Here is a 23,823-nt window from a genome sequence, read left to right as displayed (position 1 = left end):
CCAATATTTAGAGAATGTGATTGCAGGAATGAGGTAAAAGGAATAGAATAAGCCACAGCAATGAGAACCTCTACTTAACACTCAGATTCTCAGGATCACATCAGACCCAGAAAAGAGCAGCAGCAGCACATGGCATATCCCAGTCACGAGGCTGAACTGGGAATAATTCACTGCCAGGTCATCTAAATGAAAATTAGATTCACCCCATGCAAAGTGTAAAAAAGCCAAATACAGGACAAAAATAAGAAAGGAAGTCAGGGAGGGAGGGAGGGGGAGGGGAAGGATAAAAGAAAACCCAGCATAGAGCTTCCAAGTAAACAGCTCCAGTGCAATTCTTCTCCACTTCAAACCCAATCCCCTACCCCTTCCACAACCTCAGATTATTGAACAATAGATAATACTGTCCTGGGTTAGCTGTCCAGTCATAGCTCAAAGTGTTAAATCCTTTAACATTCACAACAGGAAGTTATCTGATACTGTCTAAAATCAAAACATGGGACCAAAGTAACCCAATGTTACTCTGTGCTAATTCTGGAAATCATAGATCTATTGAGCCCAGTTGGGGAGAAGAGTGGCAAGAAACTGATTCCATTCTCATAGACACTGCCATACTCAGTAGTGCCTATCCATGCTCTGCTCCAGCGGGTTTCCACTGGGATAGGGACTCCATATCCTCACCAGTGATCAAACCTGCCATTGTTATACAGTACTGTAATGCTTTCAAACTATCAGTGCACGCATTATTTTACCCTAGCTGTGCGGCAAATCCGTGCGGGAGATAAGCAGCTATTACCCTAAAAGTGTTAATAAGATTATCTTTTGTTAGATGAGGTCAGTGAAGTGTAGGGCTTTCTTGGCTATTAGTCAAGAATGGTGAATTTGGGACTAGAACAATCCTGGGTTTGAGGCCAAATTACGGTGGTTCCTCAATACTGCATTGCCCCTCTCCCTGTTTCATAGGACAGATGTACAGTCCCAGTCCTCTTCCTTGGAATAATCTTGTTGTCTGAATTTCAAAGAAGACCATCTCCAGAAGGAAATAAAAAGAAGAAATGGATCTTTTTCTCTCATCTTCAATCAGAAACTTTCCCTGAGAGAGGACTATCCTATCAGCAATAGTGAAAAATAAATAAATGAAATGCAGTACATATTACGCACGCGCGCGCACGTCTGTGTGCGCGCGCGCACGTGTGTGTGCGTGCGCGCTAGAGACACAAAGAAAAGCAATGATGAATTAAGTACTAAAGTATTTTGCACATTCCCTGTGCTCTGCAGGCACTGTGTTAAGTACTTTTCCTGCAATATTTCATTTAAATCCTGTGAGACTGACAGTATTATAATCCTCATTTTGCACATGAGAAATTGGAGCTACAAAAGATCTGTAACTCTCTTAGAGTTACAGAATTAACCTAATGGAATCTAATTTATACCCAACTAATGCAACTCTCATTCTCTTAGCATTTGAGATTATTAAGAATGGCCCCATCAATAACAAATGTGAGCACTAATACACAGAATAATTGCTATTATAATTATTAGGGCTTCATTAATATACTAGAATACATTTAGTTACAGAAAGAAAAAAAAACTGTATATCTCCTAGAGAGAAAATTTAGTTGCAGTAGCTGACAATTGTCTTTCTTAGAACTTGCATTCATTATTTGCATTATTAACAAAATACCACTTGTTTTGCACCTGCTGCTACGAATTGCATGCTACCATCTCTACTCTCCCCTGGAAAATATACCCTCCCCATAACCCCCTTGCTGAGATTTTGCGGTCATCAATCCAGAGATTCTTAACAAAGGTTTTCAATTCCTAGGAGTTTCTGAAAACAATAGTGAGATCTGAGAATTCCTAGCATTTAAAAAGGCCTTCAAATCATATTATTTATTGCTGCTTATATTTCTCTTAATGACTTACAAATATTATTGCAAGAAAAATAGAACTTATTTAACATACCTTCTTAGCCTCTCAGTGCTCTTGGTGCTTTGGGTATGTAGGTAGTTGGAGAAAGGTGCAGCCTTGTGGATTTTTCTTCAGGTCAGTAAGTTACTCGGGCAGAACACTTTATATTTTTTCCTGACCTTTCTCGACTGTTTGACTTCTTTTTGGTACTTTTGCTCATTTCTGTCCAATGCTTAAACTCACCAAAAACAAAACAAAACACACAAATCAAACCTTCTTCTCAGAGAAGGCATTCATCAATTCTCCCACATCAAGAAGTAGATACTGGAATGGATTTAAGGCATCACCCACTACAGAGATAAGACAACTAAAACCCTTTACACCTTCCCTGTCAAAGGAGAATTACTTTGCCTTCTTTCTTACTTCTCCTTGAAAATAAAAATTCTAATTTGTTATACCAGAGTATAATACATCTTAAAATATGGAATACATCACTGCAGTGCAGCTGTAATATTGTTTGCAATTATTTCCAATTGTAGAGTCTCTGGATCAGACTCTGGAGTAAGCATTCTGAAGTATCTTAAATAGGATATATTGCTTGTTCTTTAGTGCCTGGGGACTGCATCCCTCATGTCATCTCATTTTAATCTACTTGTTTTTCCCCCTGAAGCTAAGGAAATCTTATGTCCTCTTCACATTTCTCTCCTTTGCTTTAGGGACACCAGTGGAAAATGAATTTCTAGTTCCATATTTCTAGCCCTCACTAAACATCCCTCTTATGTCTCCCCTAACAGCTGGTGGTCTGATTCCCTTAAAAGCATTGAAAGAATCCACAAAATAGCAGGTTAGCTCTACCTCCACCTTCTGGAAGGACTTTGTATACATCTAAGAAATTATGCTCCCTGGATCATGGTGGGGGGTCTGATTGGAAGAAATGCACAGACGTAGCTATAGAGTGGGAAATCTCAACTATCTTCAGAATAAGAAGAGAACTCATTTCTAATCCTAGCTTGAGTGTCATTGAAGGAAGTACCAGATGATGCTCTATCTCCCTGCCACCAAGATGGGGACCATCAGAAATTAGGATACAATGTGATCTTCATGAAGCACTGAGAATTCACACCAGATATTGGAATATAAACTTGGTGTCATAAAAAATAACTCACTGACAGCTTGCAATGAACTTTTGTGAAGAACTATGGGACTCTAGGGGTTGCCTGGGTGGCTCAGTTCGTTAAGTGTCTGCCTTCAGCTCAGGTCATGATCCCAGGGTCCTGGGATCGAGCCCTGCATCGGGCTCTCTGCTCAGCGGGGAGCCTGCTTCTCCCTCTCTTTGCCTGCCTCTCTGCCTACTTGTGATCTCTTTCTCTATTTCTGTCAAATAAATAAAGAAATCTAAAAAAAAAGAACCATGGGACTATAAAGCCCAAGGAGGCAGGCAACAAGAATTAATGATCAACAAATAGATACCACACTAACTTGTAAGGATGGGACCTCCCCTTTAGAGGAGCTTGTATATTAGTATGAATTACAACCAGCTGGTCATCTCCCAGGTCATAATTAGAAGAGAGTAGGGCTAAGCAATAATAGCAACTAATAGATTAACTGAGTGTGTACTGTTTGCTGCGTGTCCTCCTAAACAGATGCATTTTCAGACTGCTGTTAAGCACCTTCACCAAAGAGAAGTAAACTGGGGCCTTGAGAAGTCACTTGTCCAAATAGCTAATACACTCGACCTGGGACTCGAACATGATTTTTCCTCACTCCAGAATGAGCACTGCTGACCATTTTGTGTTACTGCAGCCCAAAAGTAGCAAAGAGTTTGTGAAAAACATCCCTCTGTTAAATACAAAGGACACATCAACCACAATAATGACTAACGACTTCTCTGATGTCCTCTGGACAAGACTGATTAATCGGGAGGGATATCTATGGTACTCGTAATGGGTCATTTTACATGCCAACTTGTGGGAGGCCATGGTAAGGCTTGAGACGAGGACCAAACCAGGCCCTGACTTGTGCCTCCTTTAAAGGCTGAGTAGCCGAACAAGAGGCTTAGGTCGATAAAGTCGAGTAGCACTGAGAAAGGGTCTGTGCTATGTGTTGTGCACTCGCCTATGTGACTTCCCACATGTTTGTTAGTCCAATAGAGACGATTTAGTCGGGGTCATGAATTCTTGGCTGGTCCTTGCTGTCCTTGCACAGGCCATAAACTACACCATTGTAAGATTGTGCTATGCTTACATAAACTATGTCTTGAGTGGCCTTGAAGTCAGTACATCTGGCGCTAGAGGGTCTGCTATTGGTGCTTGGGAGATAGATAATGGGAAAGCTTAAAGGATTTTCTGTGCATGTTGCAAACTCTTTAATAATCAGCTAAAAATAGATACTTTCTTATGATTGCTTCTGTTAGCTATATAATGCCTCACAGCCTTGAATAAAATTGGCACTCTTGGACATCCTCCTTGGTGCTCCTCCTGCCCCCATCTCTTTGTCTCTTAATTTCTTTTACCATCCTCTTAACTTCACGTTCCTGAACGATTTGTCGTGCAGGCCGCGACACCAAATTGACTGAGCTAAGGGATGCCCAGAGAGCTAATAAAACACTGTTTTTGGATGTGTCTGTGAGAGTGCCCCAGGAAGACATTAGCATGTGCATCAGCAAAGTAAAGAACAGCGCCCTCATCAGTGTGGGCGGGCATGATCCACTCCTTTGAGGGCCCATCCAGATCTGCATATCCATCTCCCATTGGGTCTGCTTCTCTGGGGAATTCTGACTAATACGGAAATCTTGGTGGTGCTGGTTGCTAAGAAAAGAATGAATCTGAATATCAGTAGAGATATTAGGGGTGGAAAGATGGAATAGCTAGATGTTTAACTTAGTAAACTATATCACCCCTTAATTGAGAACTACTATTTAATAACAGATGCCTCACATTTCAGAAAGATCTCCGTGGAGGTGGTGTTTTTCCTCCAGGGGACATTATGGAAATTGATGGTCCTCACAGTGAAGGGGCTACACTATAGGATCTGGTGGGTAAGGGGTAAGGATGCTAAAAGCCTGCAGAGTGCAGTACATTCCCTAACAACAAAGAACTCTTCCTGCCCCACAGAATGCAAGTATATCTCAAGTATAAGACAAAAGATCAATCAATCAATGAATATTAAAGTATTGTACATAAATTATTTTTTTTTATTTCTCCTCTTTAAATTATGTGTGCAGGTAAATCATCTATGAATGCCATTTCAGGGACATAGAGGAACAGCATAAACTATTTGCTATAAAACTGTCATTTCGTTGCTGAAAGAATACATGTCCACTGTCCCAGGGGATAGTTCCATACCACTCACTAGCCACCAAGAGTTTCAAACAAACAGATTTTACATAATCTGGCAAAACCGAGATGAGAATTCTCTTGTTCAGCTTTGGAGGCTCATTTTATTTAACTAAAGATTTATTTGGGCAGCAGAAGATGCAACTACCTTATAACACACCATACATAAACATGCTACTTTGACTACTACTGTACTATGAATATTAAAAAATGGAAAATTTACTGAATTAATAAAATGTAAAATTAACCTAATAACCTCACATAGACAAACAAATCTCCAGTTAGAAAATGTATGTGGAAGAGAAGATCCTCATTTTTGATTGCCAAACATAAAAGATCTAAGTGTAAACCAAGTAAGAAATATTCAAAACTTCTGTGAAGAAAAAGAGTAAAAGATATAGAAGTAGGGGTGCCTGGGTGGCTCAGAGGGTTAAAGCCTCTGCCTTTGGCTCAGGTCATGATCTCAGGGTCATGGGATCGAGCCCCGCATCTTGGGCTCTCTGCTAAGCGGGAAGCCTGCTTCCTCCTCTCTCTCTGCCTACTTGTGATCTCTGTCTGTCAAATAAATAAATAAAATCTTAAAAAAAAAAAGATATAGAAGTAGACTTGAACAGTATGAAGACATGCACACTATCTGATAGCAAAACCTGATGGCATAAACGTGGCAATTCTCCCTAAGTTAATTTATAAATGTAATGTAGTCCCAATAATAATATCCTCAGATTTGTTTCCCAAATAAGTTGACTATAAAGTTTACATAAAAGATTAAAAACAGGGCCGCCTGGGTGGCTCAGTGGGTTAAGCCTCTGCCTTCAGCTCGGGTCATGATCTCAGGGTCCTGGGATCAAGTACCGCATCGGGCTCAGTCTCAGCAGGGAGCTCGCTTCCCCCTCTCTCTCTCTGCCTGCCTCTCTGCCTACTTGTGATCTCTGTCTGTCAAAATAATAAATAAAAATCTTTTAAAAAAAGATTGAAAACAATATTCCATTATAGCCATGAAAGTCCTGGAATAAAACAAAAGAGAACAAATGGAGATGGGGACTAGATTATACCGATGTTTAAGGGCACTTATAATTGAAAAAAATATTGATGAATGAATTGTATGAAATGGTGAAAGAACAAGGGAACAGAATAGAACAATACACATATAGACAATATGAAATGAAATGAAAATTCAATTGAGAACAGTAGGGAAAAGATCATTGACAGCTGGGTAAGGCCAAGGTTATTTATTGCTGCATTTTTTAGAGATTTTATTTATTTATTTGAAAGACCGAGAGAGAGAGATCATGGGTGCTCCAGAGAGAGAAAGAGAGCATGAGCAGGGGGTGCAGAGGGAGAGGAAGAAGCAGACTCCCCACTGAGCAGGGAGCCCTACAAGAGGCTGGATCCCAGGACCCTGAGATCATGACCTGAGCTGAAGGCAGACACTTAACCAACTGAGCCATCTAGGTGCCCCTGCATTTTTTTCTTCTTATAGCAAAAGATTAGAACCAACTCAAATGTCTATCAATAGGGTACTTGATAGATAGACAATGGTACCTCCACACAACAGATTATTATGCAGTTGGAGAGAAGTCTGACTTGACAATAAATATTATAAGTGAATATGTCAATGGTATTAGGCATTAACTTTTCATCCTAAAATAAGATTTAAGAATACAGATAAAAAAGTCAGATGAAAAAAACAAGATCCATCATCTTCTCCCTACAAGAGCTCACTTCAGGAATAAGGATTGAAAAGTGAAAGAATAGGGAAACATATCACAAAAAGTTTTATTTTTTTAATTAGCATTTTTTATTTTATTCTTGAATCTCTTCTTTTAGGATAAACTTTATCTCAAGTCAAATAGCATTTCCAAATTAAGCACCTTTTTTAAAAAAAAATACCATGTAGGCAGTGAGAATCTTACCACTGCTCATTTCCCTTTTCCTTCATGCAACGGGAAGGTAAACCGATTCGTGTGTCATCTCTCATATGCATTTCATGTACTGGTATACCACCTTTATGCCAGATTCTCTCAGAGAAAAGTCTGCTATAAACATGGCTAATCCAGGGGCACCAGGGTGGCTCAGTCATTTGAGCTTCTGCCTTTAGCACAGGTCATGATCCCAGGGTCCTGGGCTCGAGTTCCACATGGGGCTCCCTGATAAGTGGATAATCTGCTTCTCCCTCTGCCTCTGCCTGTTCCCCCTGCTTATGCGCTCTCTCTCTCTCTCTCTCTGATAAATAAATAAATAAATCTTTAAATAAATAAATAAAGATGGCTAATCCATACAACATGGGAGGTATCACCCTCTGTGAAAAGACTTTCAGGCATCAACAACAGACCTTTCTAAATTACCATCAAAATCACACCTAGTAGGGAGCTTTTAGGGGCCAGAAAAACAGTGCTGTGCTGCTCTTCTTCTCAATCACCACCACTCCCTGGAGTGTTGGGAAAGAATTCCTTTGTGTTTCCCTCCTTCACATTAAGGCTCAAGGCCCAGGGAGTGAATTCCTCAGGGGTGACCATTCATCAGCTCTTCCAGTCTCCCATGAGAGCAGAAATCATGTCAATCTCTTTTCCTTTGGGGATAACGTGGGACTCTGAAAAAATAAAGCTCCTGCACACAGGAGCAAAGGTGGGTGAGCAAGGAGCTCAGGCACATCTACCTGAGTGAGTCATTGTCTTCATATCCTTCTCAGAATATGTGTTCACTGTAACTCATCAAGCGAAGAGGAGACAGTCAACCTCTCACCAACAGGTAGAAAACACGTCAGAGCACAGGTCAGCACTGGAACACAGAGAGAGAGAGATGACCTCTTAGGAGAGGAGCATGACCCTGTCCCTGCTCCTCTCAGCATGGCTTTGCCTGGCTTCAGGTCCATGCAGTTCCAAAATTTCAAGAGGAGACATGGACTGTGGGTCTGGCTTTTAGGTACCTCATAAGGAGTACAAACTGAGAAAAGGCTAGAATTGGAAAGTTACACAGAGTTTGAATTCTTCACCCCATTCATTTCAGAGATAAGTAAGTTGCATCTAATGTAGCAATTCATCAGCTCAAACACTACTTAGTGGAAAAAATGGGACAACAACCAGGATTCCAGTTTTTTTACTCCAGAATTCTTTTCATAGAAACATGCAAAAGCAGGTGATGCATAGAAATCTAAAATATCTTTGTCCTATATTTGCTTCTATAAGACAATACTTTTGTTGGCCTTTTTTTTTTTTAAATATTAGAGTTTAACAAGTTTGGAATATACTTATTTATTCACTATTCTACTATTTCTTCAAGAGTCAGGTCGGTTGACGTTTAGCTACACGAAACTAAAAATCTACATATAAAGATTTTCTTTTAACTCTGATTTTGAATTTGATAGCCTCATCTCTACTTGTTTTGTCATTTAATAGGAGTGCTGTGGAATTAAAATCACACCTTCACTAAAGCCTAAAGCAGTCCATGATACATCACATGTATGGAATAAGCACAGGAACTTTATTTTCTAAACGCTGTTGAGCACACAATCATGTACTGAGTTAAGTCTTACACAATTACAGTTGCACTGACACAACTGCCAAATGAATTAAGCATTTAGCACATGACAATCACTGAATTTACTACCAGATGATTGATGGATTATTGATTAACTGGTTGATTGATGATAGACAGATGATAGAATATACATACATACTCTAACCAACTTTTTTGAAGAAAGTTACTAAGTAAGACATTAATCTCATCCATAGGTGAAAAGCTGAGACTCTAAGTAGATGCGTAGTGTTGCTAGAATTCAAAAGTAGTAAGTGGCAAAGCCTGAATTTGTCTGTCCACTATAAGCGAGAAGGGGCAGGGTGCTTTCTGACTGGTGAAACCCCTGCTCATACACGTCCTCTTTAAACTGGAACTTGAATTTATAAGGAAGGAAAGAATGACTTTCTGATCCCATTTTCCAATTGACTGAAATGATTTAGTAGACACATGCTCCCCTGCAGATCAGCCCTGAGCCCCGTGCTGCACCCTAACCAGGAGTCTCTTACTCCTAAAACGGCTGCAGCCTGGCATCCCCTGCACTTTCAAGCTGGATGTTTGGGTCTGTCTCCTCCTCTATAAAATTGAGGTTAGACAGAATGAGTCCTCCCAATTGCCATAATAGCAATATTTTCCCTTTTTGCTGAAGGGAAAGAACAAGCTAAGAACTGGGAAGACTGAGGTAGACCCCTTATATCCTTCTCATGATGGGTTACTCCCCTATTTCTAGGTTAAGCAGTGAGAGAAAAAATGAACACAGTGCTGTGTATGAAATCGGTAGTCCCAGACCCAATTGCCAGTTCTGCTCCCAACTCACTGTGTGATTTCACAGGTCTCCTCATTAATATAACCTGTGAAGTGACATACCCATTCACGTAAGTGACAACGGGGGGAACTGAAGTAGGGACAAGTACTTTGTTGCTGTTTTTGTTTTGTTTTGTTTTGTTTTCACAGCTTTGCTGAGCTGTAGCTGAAATATACTCTTCCTCCCACACACACCTCCGCACAGGCAATCACTGATTGGCCGTCACTATCGATTAGCTTGCAGTTTCTAGATTTTTAGAAATGGGATAACATGAGGTCTACTCTCTTATCTAGCTCTCTTCTCTCAACCTAGTTATTTGGAGATTCGTCCATCATACTGCATGTATCAATCGTTTTTTTTGTTTGTTTAATTGTTCAGTAGTAGTCTATTTTATGGACATACTAAAATTTGTTTATCTTATTACATATGGATGGGCCTTTGGGTTGTTCCCAGGTTTGGTGTTTTGTGGGGGAACGGGCTGGTTCATACAGCAGATATGTGTGTATTTAGACTATGTACTCCCACGATGTTTTCCAAAGTGGTTGTAGTATTTTATACTCCTAGCAACAGGGATGCAATTTCCAGTTCCTCCACTCCCAGGTCAACACTTGGTATGGTTCATCTTTTTAAATTTTAACCATTCTCATGAATTTGTAGTAATATCCCACTGTGGTTTTAATTCAGGTGTCCCTAATACAAAAGATTTGAGCATTTTTCATGCATTTATTTGCTATCCATATATCTTCTTAGGTGAAGCGTCTGTCCAAGTCTGGCCCATTCCTTTTGGGTTGTTTGTTTTCTCATTAATGAGTTTTAAAGTTCCTTCCATAGTATGGGTACAAATTCATTATAAGAAATGCACTTTTCAGATAATTTCTCCAAGATTTCTCTTTTTATTCTCTTTCCTAATTGACCTGATGTATGAAATGATGCATACATCCACAATATATTAAGAATGAGTCTGAAAGTATTTTATAAACTATATACACTCTCAGGCAAATATATGGTATTGATTATCCACTATTAGACCCCTTCTTCATTGCAGTTGATTATATTCTATGCAGAAACTGAAAGATGGGAGCACTACTTTCAACCATGCTAGGATTTAAGATAGTCTGTTATAAATGTCCACACCCCTCTGAAAGACACATTATACCATTCTGCTTTCCTGTCTTTCTTAAGCAGTAAACCAGATAGAGGAGATACAGCTGACTTCTCCCTCAGATTTAATAGAGAATGCTACTTATTTCTAAAGTACTGCATGTTCTGGCCTGATTTGGTTTGGTGCTGTGTGGTTTTGCCCACTTTCTTGTTATAACTCTTCAGTGAACTGGATATTCATCCAACCACAAAGGAAAAAGCTAATATATGCTGCTGTCTGACCACAGAGTTGGAAAATGTTTTCTCTATCCCCTCTGAGTGAGGAATCCTGAATCTTAACTCTGAACTAAGCTATGGAACAACCTATTGGCTAAGCCATAGAATTGACCAAAGACACAGCTGTTTTTTCATCCTGATTATGGCCCACACCAAATCCCTGGGTGCTTCTAAGTATTAAGGAAATGAAAGGACTAATTCTGTGTCCATGCCTGATAGGTAAGACAGGAAGACAAAAGGGGGTGCAAAAATAAAGAGGTATAAACTTCATTAAACCACATATACACAGAAGACAATAAAGTGAAGTGAACCCGAGAGCTCAGACAGACCCAGCTCTGCTGCTTACTGGCTCCTGACATTGTTGACATTACTTAATGTCTAGCCTTATTCTTTTCAGGTATAATATAGAGACAAGGGTGGTACCTATTTCACGGAGTTGTGAGGGTGAAATTATGTAACATGTAGAAGGACTCAAAGGTCTGGCAAAGAGTTAACACTCAATAAATCCTGTTTTTTCTTTTTTTAATTATTATTACCCACTACCTTTTCCAATATTGCTCAGCTTTTGCTCCAAGTATTTTACTTTCTCCATGTGTGTATATGTTTGTGTGCATATGTGTGTGTGTCATATGCTATAATTTGAGATTTGAGGGATTTTCAGTTTTCATTTTTGTGCCTACCTGCAAAGAGAATTATTGTTTATTCATGATTTGTGTCCATATTTGCTTTGTTTTAGAAAGAAGGAAGGGATGCTCAAAACAGTCCTTTACTAATTAATAAGGCAGATAATTGCACAGATAACATCAAACACTTGGTAGCATGTGATAAATTGCCTCAGAGAATCAAGGTCTATGGAGAAGCAGAATTTGCCATCCCCATAATCCTAACATCTTCTATTTTGACTGAGCACCTAGAAAGGACACCTATCCATCACTTTCACTAAAGTCATTTGAGTTACCCTATGGGTCACAGAATCTGATTTCTGGGAAGATTTTTAAAAATCACTTCAGACAATAAATCAAACCCAGGCACACATAAATTGAAAAGATGGATAAAGAAAACCACTCAGTGGTGATGGAGTTCATCTTTATGGGCATCACTCAAGACTCCCAGCTACAGACCATCTTCTTCGTGGTCTTCCTCTTGGTCTACCTGATCAATGTAGTAGGGAACATTGGTATGATTATCCTGATCATAACAGACTCTCAGCTTCACACACCCATGTACTTCTTCCTCTGCAACCTCTCTTTTGTTGACCTGGGCTACTCCTCAGCCATTGCCCCCAGGATGCTGGCTGACTTCTTAACAGAGCACAAAGTCATCTCCTTCTCTAGCTGTGCCACCCAGTTTGCTTTCTTTGTAGGTTTTGTGGATGCTGAGTGTTACGTCCTGGCTGCCATGGCCTATGACCGTTTCGTGGCCATCTGCCGACCCCTCCACTATAGCACGCTCATGTCCAAGCGAGTCTGCTTGGCTCTCATGCTGGGCTCTTACCTGGCTGGCCTGGTGAGTTTAGTGGCCCACACTTCCCTCACCTTCAGTTTGAGTTACTGTGGTTCCAATATTATCAACCACTTCTTCTGTGAAATCCCACCTCTCTTAGCCCTCTCTTGCTCAGACACCTACATCAGCGAGATCTTGCTGTTCAGCCTGTGTGGCTTCATTGAATTCAGCACCATCCTCATCATCTTCATCTCCTATGCTTTCATCCTCATCACCATCATCAGAATGCGCTCCACTGAAGGCCGCCTCAAGGCTTTCTCCACCTGTGGGTCTCACCTTACAGGTGTCACCCTTTTTTATGGCACAGTCATGTTTATGTACCTGAGGCCAACATCCAGCTACTCCCTGGACCAAGACAAGTGGGCCTCTGTGTTCTACACTATTATCATCCCCATGCTGAATCCCTTGATCTACAGTTTACGGAACAAGGATGTGAAAGCTGCTTTCAAAAAACTAATTGGAAAAAAATGTCAAGAGTAACAAAATATGAAAATTTCTTATGTAAAAATGGTAGTGGTCAAAGGACAGTGATAGGAGATAGAAAATGCAGATAGCTTTCTAATGAACACAACTCAGCTACCATCTACTTGCAGTGTTGATCTTAAATTCTATAGGGTTTTCTATAACCCTTAACAGTCTGATATGAAGGAAATATAAATTAATATTTTTGAAAAGCATGCTAAGCTAGATGCATTTGTATTTTACATGACTTTGGCTCACCTATTGCTTAGAAACTGAGACAAAACTTGAAAGGGGAAATAAATGGCCACTCTAAATTATAGTTTTTCAGTCATGAGGTATGACAGATCCAAATGTTGAGAGTTTCTCTACTCTAAAAACAAGTCAGAGAAAATATAGTTAAATATGTAGGGAATGGAACTTGTATGAGAGATGACCTAACTCAGCCTGGGAGCTGAGCTATATGTATTCCTATATTCAACAAAAACTTCTAAGTGCTAAATATGGGCCAGGTTCTGGAGGATACAATCGGAAGACATGCATTTGCCAATGAGGAGTTCGTTGTGCTTCCAGTTACTGTATTATCTGAAACTGCTGCCACCAATGACCAAATCATGAGCTATGCAAACCCCAAGAATAAGAGCTACAAACTGAGGCTCTGCTGTTTATTGCGTGTCCTCAGTTTTCCCTCTGTCTAGCACTTGGTTTCACCTAATAATGACTGGATCTCCTTGGTCTCCCCTGCCTAATATCCAAAAGAGATGGGCATCTGGGTTTTGTTAACTTTACATATTGACATCATTTTAACCTTCAGGGAAGTCCAGACACTCTGGGATCCTAAGAAAGATACAGTTTGGATCAATCCCTGAAGCCAATTTTAGTTGAATTGTAATGTCTGTAACATTAGTAGGATTAGTGCCCTACTCTTCACATCCTAAATCCCTCATGCCTCACCACCCCCTCTTCTATACTACCTTTTATAAGATTTTATTTAGTTATTAAAGAGAGAGAGAGAGCACAAGCGGAGGACTGACTGAGAGAGAGGGAGAAGCAGACTCCCCACTGAGCAGGGAACCTGACACAGGGCTGGATCCCAGAACCCTGAGATCATGACCTGCGCTGAAGGCAGATGCTTAACCGACTGAACCACCCAGGTGCCCCCTCTCCCTCTCTTCTAATATTAGTTAAACCCTAGCCTTTACCTAGGGCACCAGGACTCTTCATGCTTTCCACCATTATCTCCAGGCCCTTATCCAATCATAGTTTCCCTGAGGTATCAATTAACCCTGAGGTATCAATGATTGACAATCGAGGAGACAGACTCCTCTCTGCATGTTCTCAAGGCTACAAATCTTGATTTTGAAAACTTCAGGCTCTCTGCTTAGCAGGGAGCCTGCTTCCTTCTCTCTCTCTCTCTGCCTGCCTCTCTGCCTACTTGTGATCTCTGTCTGTCAAATAAATAAATAAAATCTTTTTTAAAAAATAAATAAATAATTAAAAATTTTAAAAAGGGGCACCTGGGTGGCTCAGTGGGTTAAAACCTCTGCCTTCAGCTCAGGTCATGATCCCAGGGTCCTGGGATCGAGCCCCACATCGGACTCTCTGCTTAGCAGGGAGCCTGCTTCCTCCTCTCTCTCTCTGCCTGCCTCTCTGCCTATTTGTGATCTCTATCTGTCAAATAAATAAATAAAATCTTTAAAAAACAAGAGTGTCAGGGATCAGCAGCAGGTAAAGTGGGCAGACTGAGATGAAGGAAAGCTAAATTTTTCTTAGATATGCTAAAATTTCATCACACCATCAGTTACAAATACTTCCAAGCAATAATGTTCCTATCTGCCCCCTTCTCCCAGTGCAATATAGTCAAATGTCAAGGTAACACAAGAATTATCCTAAAATGTATAGTGTCCCCATTCATTGTGAAAGGTACAAAAGAGTTTTAGGGATAAAAGACCCAGGCTTTGTAATAAGTATCATTATACATAAGATGAAATTTACCTAGTGCAAAATTACACAGCCCTATCATGAATTTCTAAAAACATATTTCCAGTGTCACATTATGAAGAAAGTAGAGCAACTAATGGACAGATGTAGAGCTGACAGTCCAGAAATAGTTCAGAGATTCAGGCTTTGGTGTTTTGTTTTTTTTTAATAATCTAATGTGCAAATCTACACGATGTGTGAAAAATTAAAAAATAGAGCTTTCGTATCTCATTAACTACATTAGCGACTATAATGTAAACCAAGTATACATTATAATTGAAAGAGTAGTTGATTTAGAATCAGGAAGACCTTTGTATCTCATTTCTGCATCTTTACTCAATGACCGTCCTGCTGGAGGACTTCTTTTTTTCTTAATCAATTACTGTATCCAAAGTTAATGATAAAATCTAAAAACTGACCCTTGGCCTACACTTGCCACTCTGACTAATAATGGCAAGTATGCAGGCTTTAGACTATTTAGAAAGAAGCCCTCATGTAGGTTGTGCTATTTTCTTGCCCTGTGCCCATGGGCAAGTTACTGAATCTCTATCAGACTAAGTTTCTTCATCTATTAAATGAGAAGAATAATGCTTACTTTCTAGCATTTTTAAAAAGATGTGATGTCATCTCTGTAAAGAATCTGTCACATAAAAGAAAATAAACATTAGTTGTTTCTATTTTTCCTTCACTTATATCTTAAATATTTATGATTCTGCTGTCGATGTGATGCAATATTGTGAGGTAACTCATTTTTCCCAAGTAATTGGTAATGGAGGTCTGCATATCAAATTTATAATGGCAAGAAAAAGATGGATAGAAGTTGGGTCACCTTAGTCTTCATTCCCACTCCCATCGATAATTAGATCAGATAAATCCCCTAATGGCTCTGAGTGTCTTCATCAAAAAAGTAAGCACTAGAATTTATACCTTATCAATCCTATTAGTTTGCCCAAATAAGTGAATATTATTACTCTAGAATAGACTGCAAATATCACATTTTCCTTTTTTTAAATTTTATTTATTTATTTGAGAGAGAGGAAAAAAATATATGATGGGGAGGGGCAAAGGGAGAGAGACAGAAGCAGACTCTCTGCTGAGCAGGAAGCCTGATGTGGGGCTTAATCCCAGAACCCAGAGATCATGACCTAAACAGAATGCAGATGTTTAACCAACTGAGCCACCCAGGTGTCCCAAAAGTTACATCTTCTATAACTAAAAAAACTTCCTACTCATTCTCCTGGGAGCTTTGAAAAGCAAAAATTGATGCAAAAGTGTATTAAGAGGGGAGATATCAGAATGAGATAAAGTGAAACTAAATTCTTTCTTTTCTGGGGCACCTCCCAGAGAGGGCTTCTCCCCTTCCTGCTTCCCCTGCTTGTGTTCCCTTTCTTGGTGTCTCTCTCTGTCAAATAAATAAATAAAATCTTTTAAAAAATAAAAAATAATAACAATAAATTCTTCTCCCGGGTGCCTGGGTGGCTCAGTGGGTTAAGCCTCTGCCTTCGGCTCAGGTCATGATCCCAGAGTCCTGGGATTGAGCCCCACATCAGGCTCTCTGCTCTGCAGGGAATCTGCTTCCCCCTCTCTCTCTGCCTACCTCTCTGTCTACTTGTGATCTCTCTCTGTCAAATAAATAAATGAAATCTTTAAAAAATAAATAAATAAATAAATAAATTCTTCTCCCTCCACTTTCAAGCTATGTGACCTCAGCTGAGATTTTTTTAAACAATCTGTGCTTAAGATATATATATATATATATGTAATATATATATATATATATATATATCCTGGTTTCATGGATTTGATATCCATAGGGAGATAAAATAAATGCAAATGTCTTGTACTACTGGGGAAAAAACTGCCAAAAGAGAATTGCAGACAATGGGCTGTGGAGAATCACAGGCAACATTCCCTCTTGGGAGATCAGGGAATTTCTATGAAGAAGGGAGATTTTGAGTTATTTTGGAAGCAAAGCCTAGAAATTAAAGAAGGAAGCAACTGGCAGAAGGAAAAAACATAATGAACAAAGGCAAAGAGATTGGAAACCAGGGGACATTTCCCTGGGCCATTTGCCTGGGTGTCCGTGGAAGGATTTGGTGGTGAAGCCGGAACGTAGGTCAAGATCAGACACTAATTTAGGAATGGGAATTCATTGCTTGGAGAGTAGGGAGTTTATCACTTGTGGATTCAAGAGAAGGTTCCTCTTCATTCCTGAAATTCTGTCCCTTGTTCATCCCGAGAGCAACCTTTGGGGAAACCAGTATAACGACATGGACTTTAGGTTGATAAATTCAAGTAGCTCTGACAACCTCAGGCAGGTTTACTGACATAAGATGGTATACTCTTCTTAATGGAGCTTGGATAAATCTCATATTTAGCTTTCTATCTCCTAGGGGAGGAACCCAAAATGAAGTCCCTGCCTTCATTCTCTGCCTTAGCAAGAATGCCTGGAATAACTAGGGTCTGAGATACCTTATCTAGCCCATAGTTATCCCTCTTCCTTAACTCAGGAGCTATAACATTGCCAGAGTCCTTTGTTTGGCATTCCAGGCCCTCTCCCTTAAATCACCTCTCTGGAATGATTTCTTCCTGTTCTCTTTGTCCAAGAGATTCTCCTGCAAAACTATTTCTTGAGTGGCACTCCCATTTTTCTCCCTCTATATCCTTCTAAATGCCCTCTCTTCTCCACTCTGTGCTTCCTTAATAGTCCCAGCTCCACATCTCAGACCATCCAAATTTCTCTCTTCTTTCAAGGACCAACTCAAATACCACTCCTTGAAATGCTCTCTCTCTGAGCTACTGGACTGCTAATAAGCCCCACTCTTCAGAAGCTTATGAAAAGAAAGGTGTGAGATGAACTATTTGACTGCTCCTCACAGCTACCTGCACTGCAAAAACGTGCAGCCAGTTGAGGGCTCTGGGAGTTGCTGTATTGAGATCTGTGTGTTTAACTCTGATCAGGTGTTAATGAGAATAGGACACTAGAGGAGAATTCCATGATAAAATCCACACTATGAATGGCATCCACACATGACATCTGAAATTCTACATTTTCAGCCTCATCCTAGCCATCTCCCTCCATATCCCACCTCCCAGAAGTTCAAGTCATATTGGAATGAAGAATATCATGAAATCTCTCCCTTTGTATACCTTTGTTAATGCTAGGCCTATACTTCAAAGGCCACTAACCCACCTAGAAAACACTGTTTTATATCACAAATCAATCATCACTTCTGTAAATTGCACAAGAGGACTCCCCTCTTCTCATCTGCAAAATGGCACCAATTATACCTGTTTCACGGGGTTGCAGTAAGAATGAAGAATAATCTAACTGTGGCCAGTTGTCCCTCTTGTGCAAGACTATTTTGTTTTTGCCTATTATCCTAGAGTAAGTATCAGTACTTCTACTCCTCACTCTTAAAAAATAGTCAGATATTAAAATATAAGAAAAACCAAAGTAATGCATTTAAGCACTTTGGGGTTTAATAAATGGCAGCTTTCCTCTGTGCTAGAGAAGTATTGGGCCCATACTCCTTTGATATAAAGGCTTCCTTGGTAGACTGCAAAACTTTAAGGTTGTCTCATTTTTTGTCCTCAAGTCCTGGGAATATAATAAGTGAATAATAAATGCTCATTGAACAAATGAATGACCATGCCTTCCTAGACTAGAAAACTACCTGAACCTAGTCCCAACTCTGGGCCTTGGGAAACCTACCAAAAATATATCGGAGATCTTGAAATTCTTAGGACAACAAGTATATTTAAAGATGATGAAACCAGAGTTATAAAAGTTTAAATGGCATGCTGATGTGCTCTTGGCTTTTAAGAATAACAGCAGGTATTGGAACAAAATTTTCTGATTCTTAGTCCAGTGTTCTATAAAATAGGGAAATGTGCAGCTTTAAAGAAAGTGATAGGCATAATCAGAACTGGGGAACCTGTATAAAGATCTTGTCTGTGGCTATATTCAGTCTGATGATTTGATTAGATTGATCAGCTAGGATTGTATTCTGAAGCATTTGTTAAAAGTTTCACATTTGCCCATGACCATAGTGAGCTGAACCCTTGCAAGATCAGATGGGCTGGACAAGTCACTATATCCTAAAGAATTGAGGAAGAGAGGCAAAATAGGTGATGTTATAAAAGAAATAGATCAGCTTTCAGATCATGTTGAAAGAATGGTATCAAGGAGGAATGATAAGTTTCACCATGACTTTCTTCTCCTTCAATATTTTACAATCCTCATACTTACTGACTGGAATACTAAATTAATGTTTTTCACTTTAAGGGGGAAGATACTCATTAAGAAAGTTGGTGACTTGACATATGACCACAGTGTGTATTTTATCCTCTATACCTTATAGTAATGACATTAAAACCTTTCAACATTGCATTATTATCCTTAAAATTAATTAACCAAGTCCAAAAAGTAAAACCATAAAAACATTTCAAAAGAAATTTTCACAGGTTTATGATGTATAAATCTGGTTACAAATTTGTAATAAATCTATTCCAGAGAGGACAGAGATACCTAGATATAGGTAAAGACATGATTGATTGATACATAGAGATGATCTAATCCAACAACAATCTTATTTTGTAAATGGAGGAAATGAGGTTCACAGAAATGGAATGACTTCTTCATAGTAACATAGCTAAATTAAAACCGTGAAATTACTTCATTATTCTCGTTCCAAATGTAGTCTCTTATAATACACAATAATACTGATTAGTCAAGCTCTGAGAGAATGCATTTTATGGCAACAGTCTCTCCTCTAATTATTTTATTTACTCTAGGCTTTAATTTTATTTCAATATGAACAAAATGCTAGTTAGTACTTACCCTAGCTATACTGTTAATCTCATTAACATAATCCCAAACAAATGTAGGAAGGAAATAATTCAATAGGACATCTGATGTTGTGAAAGACCAATAATTGCTGAGTTCACCATTATTTGTGTTAATCTTAAAATTAATTGTCTTTTGTTCTAGCAATGATCCTCATATACAGTACATAGAATTATCAGTTAAATGTCTTTAAGTGTTACATTTTCCTTTTCTGTCCAAAGAAACAAGTCTAGAAAGGACAAAAGTTTGCTTGAAAAGGTTGAGCTGGATGGGAAACAAACTGAGGGTTGCTGGAGTTACTGCCTGCTCAGTGGGGGAATGGGGTAACTGGGTGATGGGCATTAAGGAGGGCACTTACTGTGATGAGCACTGGGTGTTGTATGCAGTTGATGAATCACTAAATTCTACTCCTGAAATTAATAATACAGTATGTGTTAACTAAATTGAATTTAAATAAAAAATTTAAAAAGAAAAGAAAAGACAAGTTCTAGCTAGGCACTAGGATAGGGCATGGGCTGCTTGAATTGCATTATTATTCTTCATTCACCCAACTCCAAGTTACTACTGATCAAAACAAACTAGTCAGAATGAATCGATTAAGTCAAGCATTTGGTCTAAATAAATATTTTTAGAAAAAATACACAAAAATATTCACTTCAGTTTGTTTTCATATTCTGGTATGTCTCCCCCCCTCCATGAGAAAAGCTTTGCAATTTTTTTGCATTTTTAACTAATTCATTCATTTATAGAGCTGAGAGGCAAGATGGATTAGTAATTTTTGTGAAACAAAAGATAAACTTTCTATTTGTTGTACCTTCAGGCATTTCATGTCTCTTCAAAACTAATTTAATTTTGTTTCTAATTAATTAATAGCCAACTAAGTATGTAGTTCTTGTTTGATAGTAAATGAGAGAATTTTAAATGTTACTTTTCACTTTAAATTGTTCAGAAGAAAGTTGGTTAGAAGTATATGTTTCATCTTTGTCCATGTATTAAGCAAATATGTGATATATAAAGCCATCTGTATATTAAGGCAAATAGACAAGAAAAGCATCCTGCTATGTAGTGAATTTGACTAGTTGGTTAGTGATTTTGCTTTTTAATTTTTTTAATTTAATTTAATTTGTGTGTGTGTTCCAAAATTCATTTTACTTTTTCTTAATTTAATTTAATTTGTGTGTGTGTGTGTATTCCAAAATTCATTGTGCTCCATGCAATATGTGCCCTGCTTAATACTTTTTTTTAAAGATTTCATTTATTTATTTGACAGAGAGAGAGAGATCACAAGTAGGCAGCGAGGTAGGCAGAGAGAAAGAAGGAGAATCAGGCTCCCTGTTGAGCAGTGAGTCCGATATGGGGCTCGATCCCAGGACCCTGAGATCATGACCTAAGAAGAAGGCAGAGGCTTAACCCACTGAGCCACACAGGAGCCCCTCCTTATTACTTTTTTTTTTTAAGATTTTATTTATTTATTGACAGAGAGAAAGAGATCACAAACAGGCAGAGAGGCAGGCAGAGAGAGAGAGGGAAGCAAGCTCCCCGCTGAACAGAGAGCCCGATGCGGAACTTGATCCCAGGACCCTGAGATCATGACCTGAGCTGAAGGCAGAGGCTTAACCCACTGAGCCACCCAGGAGGGCCACCTCATTACTTTTTAAGACAATTTTAAACTAGTGGAGTCCACTTTACCTATATTCCATCAGAGGTACCTTATTTACTGATTGTGTGTGGCATTCATATTTAGGTGGGAGAAATGGTTGCATTTTAGTTGTTGAATATCTGTGAAAGTGAATAACCTTTTTTTATTTTATTCTAAATCATAAAACAACAAGTGAGAAAATTTAGAAGTATGGTAACTAGCTTAATAGCATGTTAATCAAAGGCTATATTTAAGCTTATTAAGTACAATAATGCTGTTATATTTTCTATTCTCTTAATTCAAAAAATAATTCTTTTTAAAGATAACACTGGTTGAAAAGCTTCAAAACACAAGAAATATTCATTTCCATAAATTTGTGAGATAGATATATTTATATAGATATATAGATAGATAGATAGATTCCACACAGCAACCGGAAAACCTTTCCAAAAATGTAAGTTGTGTCATACCACCCTCCTTCATAATACTTACATTTTACTAAGAATAAATCTTTACTCCTAACGCAGTCATCTCAGCCCTGCATGGTCGGACTGCTGCATGAAATTTAAATGAAGTGATATTTCAATAGATTTGTTGCAAAACAGGGCTATATATAAGGGGTTAAAATCGGTCTCACACAAAGTAGATGCAGTCTTGTTTCCTTGTAAACTACAAAATTAAGACAGATGTAGGGGCGCCTGCGTGGCTCTGTAGGTTGAGGAACTGCCCTCAGCTCAGGTCATGATCCCGGAGTCCTGGGATCGAGTCTCACATCTGGCTCTCTGCTTGCCAGAGAGTCTGTTTCTCCCACTGACCTCTCTCCTCTCATACTCTCTCTCTCATTCTCTCTCTCTCTCAGATAAATAAAATATTTTTTAAAAAAGACAGATGTAAAATGTTACATCCAAAAACCGTTATCTGAAGTTCTCTACTTGAGTTAAAATTTCAGAATGTTTCTCTATATGAAGATGATTTAGATCCTCCAGACAGGAGTAAAATCTTTCATCTTACAGTTATAATTTCAAACAATTAATTTCAGGCAGTCTGATTTTAGAGAACCAAGATTTCTCAAGGAGTAAGCAAACAGTCATTCAATAAAGGGAGTTGTTTTCACACATTAAAGCCATCATTTGTCCTTGGGGAAATGTGTTTCCTAATGAGTTTGTAGCTGTATTTATGCGTCCATTATGAATGGCAAGAGAAACATCGGCTGTCCAAGGTTTTATTGTCTCACTTCATATTCAGAAGTCAATTATCTTAGATTAACAATTAACTCTAGTGTCCCATTAAGACCCTTCATGTCCTCTGTTTTGCAATAGCTCTCCTTAAAGCTCCTTTCACATCCTGGTTCCTTAGGCTATAGATCAAGGGGTTGAGCATGGGTGTGATCACAGTGTAGAACACTGCAATGATCTTGCCCCCCGCCCTGGAGGACTTCGACTGGGGTCTCATGTACATGAAAATGGCAGTTCCATAGAATAAAGCCACCACTGTCAGATGGGAGGCACAGGTGGACAGTGCCTTATGCCTCCCGGAGGCTGACCGTATCCTGAGAACTGATAGAAGGATTCGGGCGTAGGAAACAACAATGAGGAGAAAAGGGATGAAGACGATGATGATACTGAAGATAAAAACAACCAGCTCAGTAAATGAGGTGTCAGTGCAAGCCAACCTCAAGATGGAAGGGACCTCACAAAAAAAATGGTTCAGGACGTTGGGCCCACAGTAGGGCAAACTCAAGGTGAGGACGTTGATAACCATGGAACTCAGGAAGCTGCTGGACCAAGAAATGGCTGCAAATTGGACACAGATGTTTTGGTTCATAATGACAGTATAATGGAGAGGATGACAAATGGCTACATATCTGTCATAAGCCATGACCCCAAGGAGAACACATTCAATCATTCCAAAGGAGAGGGAGAAGTACATCTGAGTAGCACAACTAGAGAATGGGATGGTCTTTTTCCCCATCATGTTGGACAGCATTTGTGGGACATTAGTGGATGTGTAGCAGATATCCAGAAAGGATAAATTAGTGAGGAAGAAGTACATGGGGGTTTGGAGACGAGGTTCTATCTGAATAATAGTGATAATTATAATATTCCCCACCACTGTTAATAAATAAAAGAACAAGAACATAATAAAAAGAATGAGCTGCACCTTTGGCTGAGATGAGAGTCCCAGGAACACAAATTCAGTCACGGTGAAGTTTGTTTTTATCATACTCACTTTTCAGGCCACTTCCCTCCCTCTCACCTGAAGAACCATCCACCTGAAGAAAAACTTAAAATGTCCTATGTGGATAGCAGTGTTGGAAACTCAAAACAAGTAAGAAAGCAAAGAAACGTCTTGATCTGAAATTACATCTTGAGTATCTGAGTTGTTTACAAATGGAAAGCTTTTCTTCTACTTTTGGAGGGCATATTCTCTTGATGAGATTAAGAATTTCCCATTC

At 39.1% G+C, this 23,823-nt stretch overlaps 2 protein-coding genes across 2 annotated transcripts; one reads left to right on the top strand and one right to left on the bottom strand.

The window, feature by feature from the left end:
* Window positions 1–11,985: 11,985 nt before the first annotated feature.
* Window positions 11,986–12,921, top strand: LOC111150216 (olfactory receptor 1019). Its single transcript, XM_022507637.1, has one exon. The coding sequence runs from the start codon at window positions 11,986–11,988 to the stop codon at window positions 12,919–12,921; it is 936 nt and encodes a 311-aa protein (XP_022363345.1).
* A 9,743-nt stretch (window positions 12,922–22,664) lies between these two features.
* LOC111149420 (olfactory receptor 2G3-like) lies at window positions 22,665–23,591 on the bottom strand. Its single transcript, XM_022506460.1, has one exon. The coding sequence runs from the start codon at window positions 23,589–23,591 to the stop codon at window positions 22,665–22,667; it is 927 nt and encodes a 308-aa protein (XP_022362168.1).
* Between the last annotated feature and the right edge of the window lie 232 nt (window positions 23,592–23,823).

Source organism: Enhydra lutris, unplaced genomic scaffold (assembly GCF_002288905.1).
Source record: "Enhydra lutris kenyoni isolate GAN:26980312 unplaced genomic scaffold, ASM228890v2 scaffoldscaffold22, whole genome shotgun sequence".
Classification (NCBI taxonomy): Eukaryota; Metazoa; Chordata; class Mammalia; order Carnivora; family Mustelidae; genus Enhydra; species Enhydra lutris.
The sequence above is the reverse complement of the archived record's forward strand: the minus strand, read 5'-3'. Positions and strand labels throughout refer to the sequence as shown.

What these genes read in the sequence shown, in the direction of transcription:
- LOC111150216 (XM_022507637.1), top strand. Translation starts at nt 11,986, where the DNA reads ATGGATAAAGAAAACCACTCAGTGGTGATGGAGTTCATCTTTATGGGC.
- LOC111149420 (XM_022506460.1), bottom strand. Translation starts at nt 23,591, where the DNA reads ATGATAAAAACAAACTTCACCGTGACTGAATTTGTGTTCCTGGGACTC.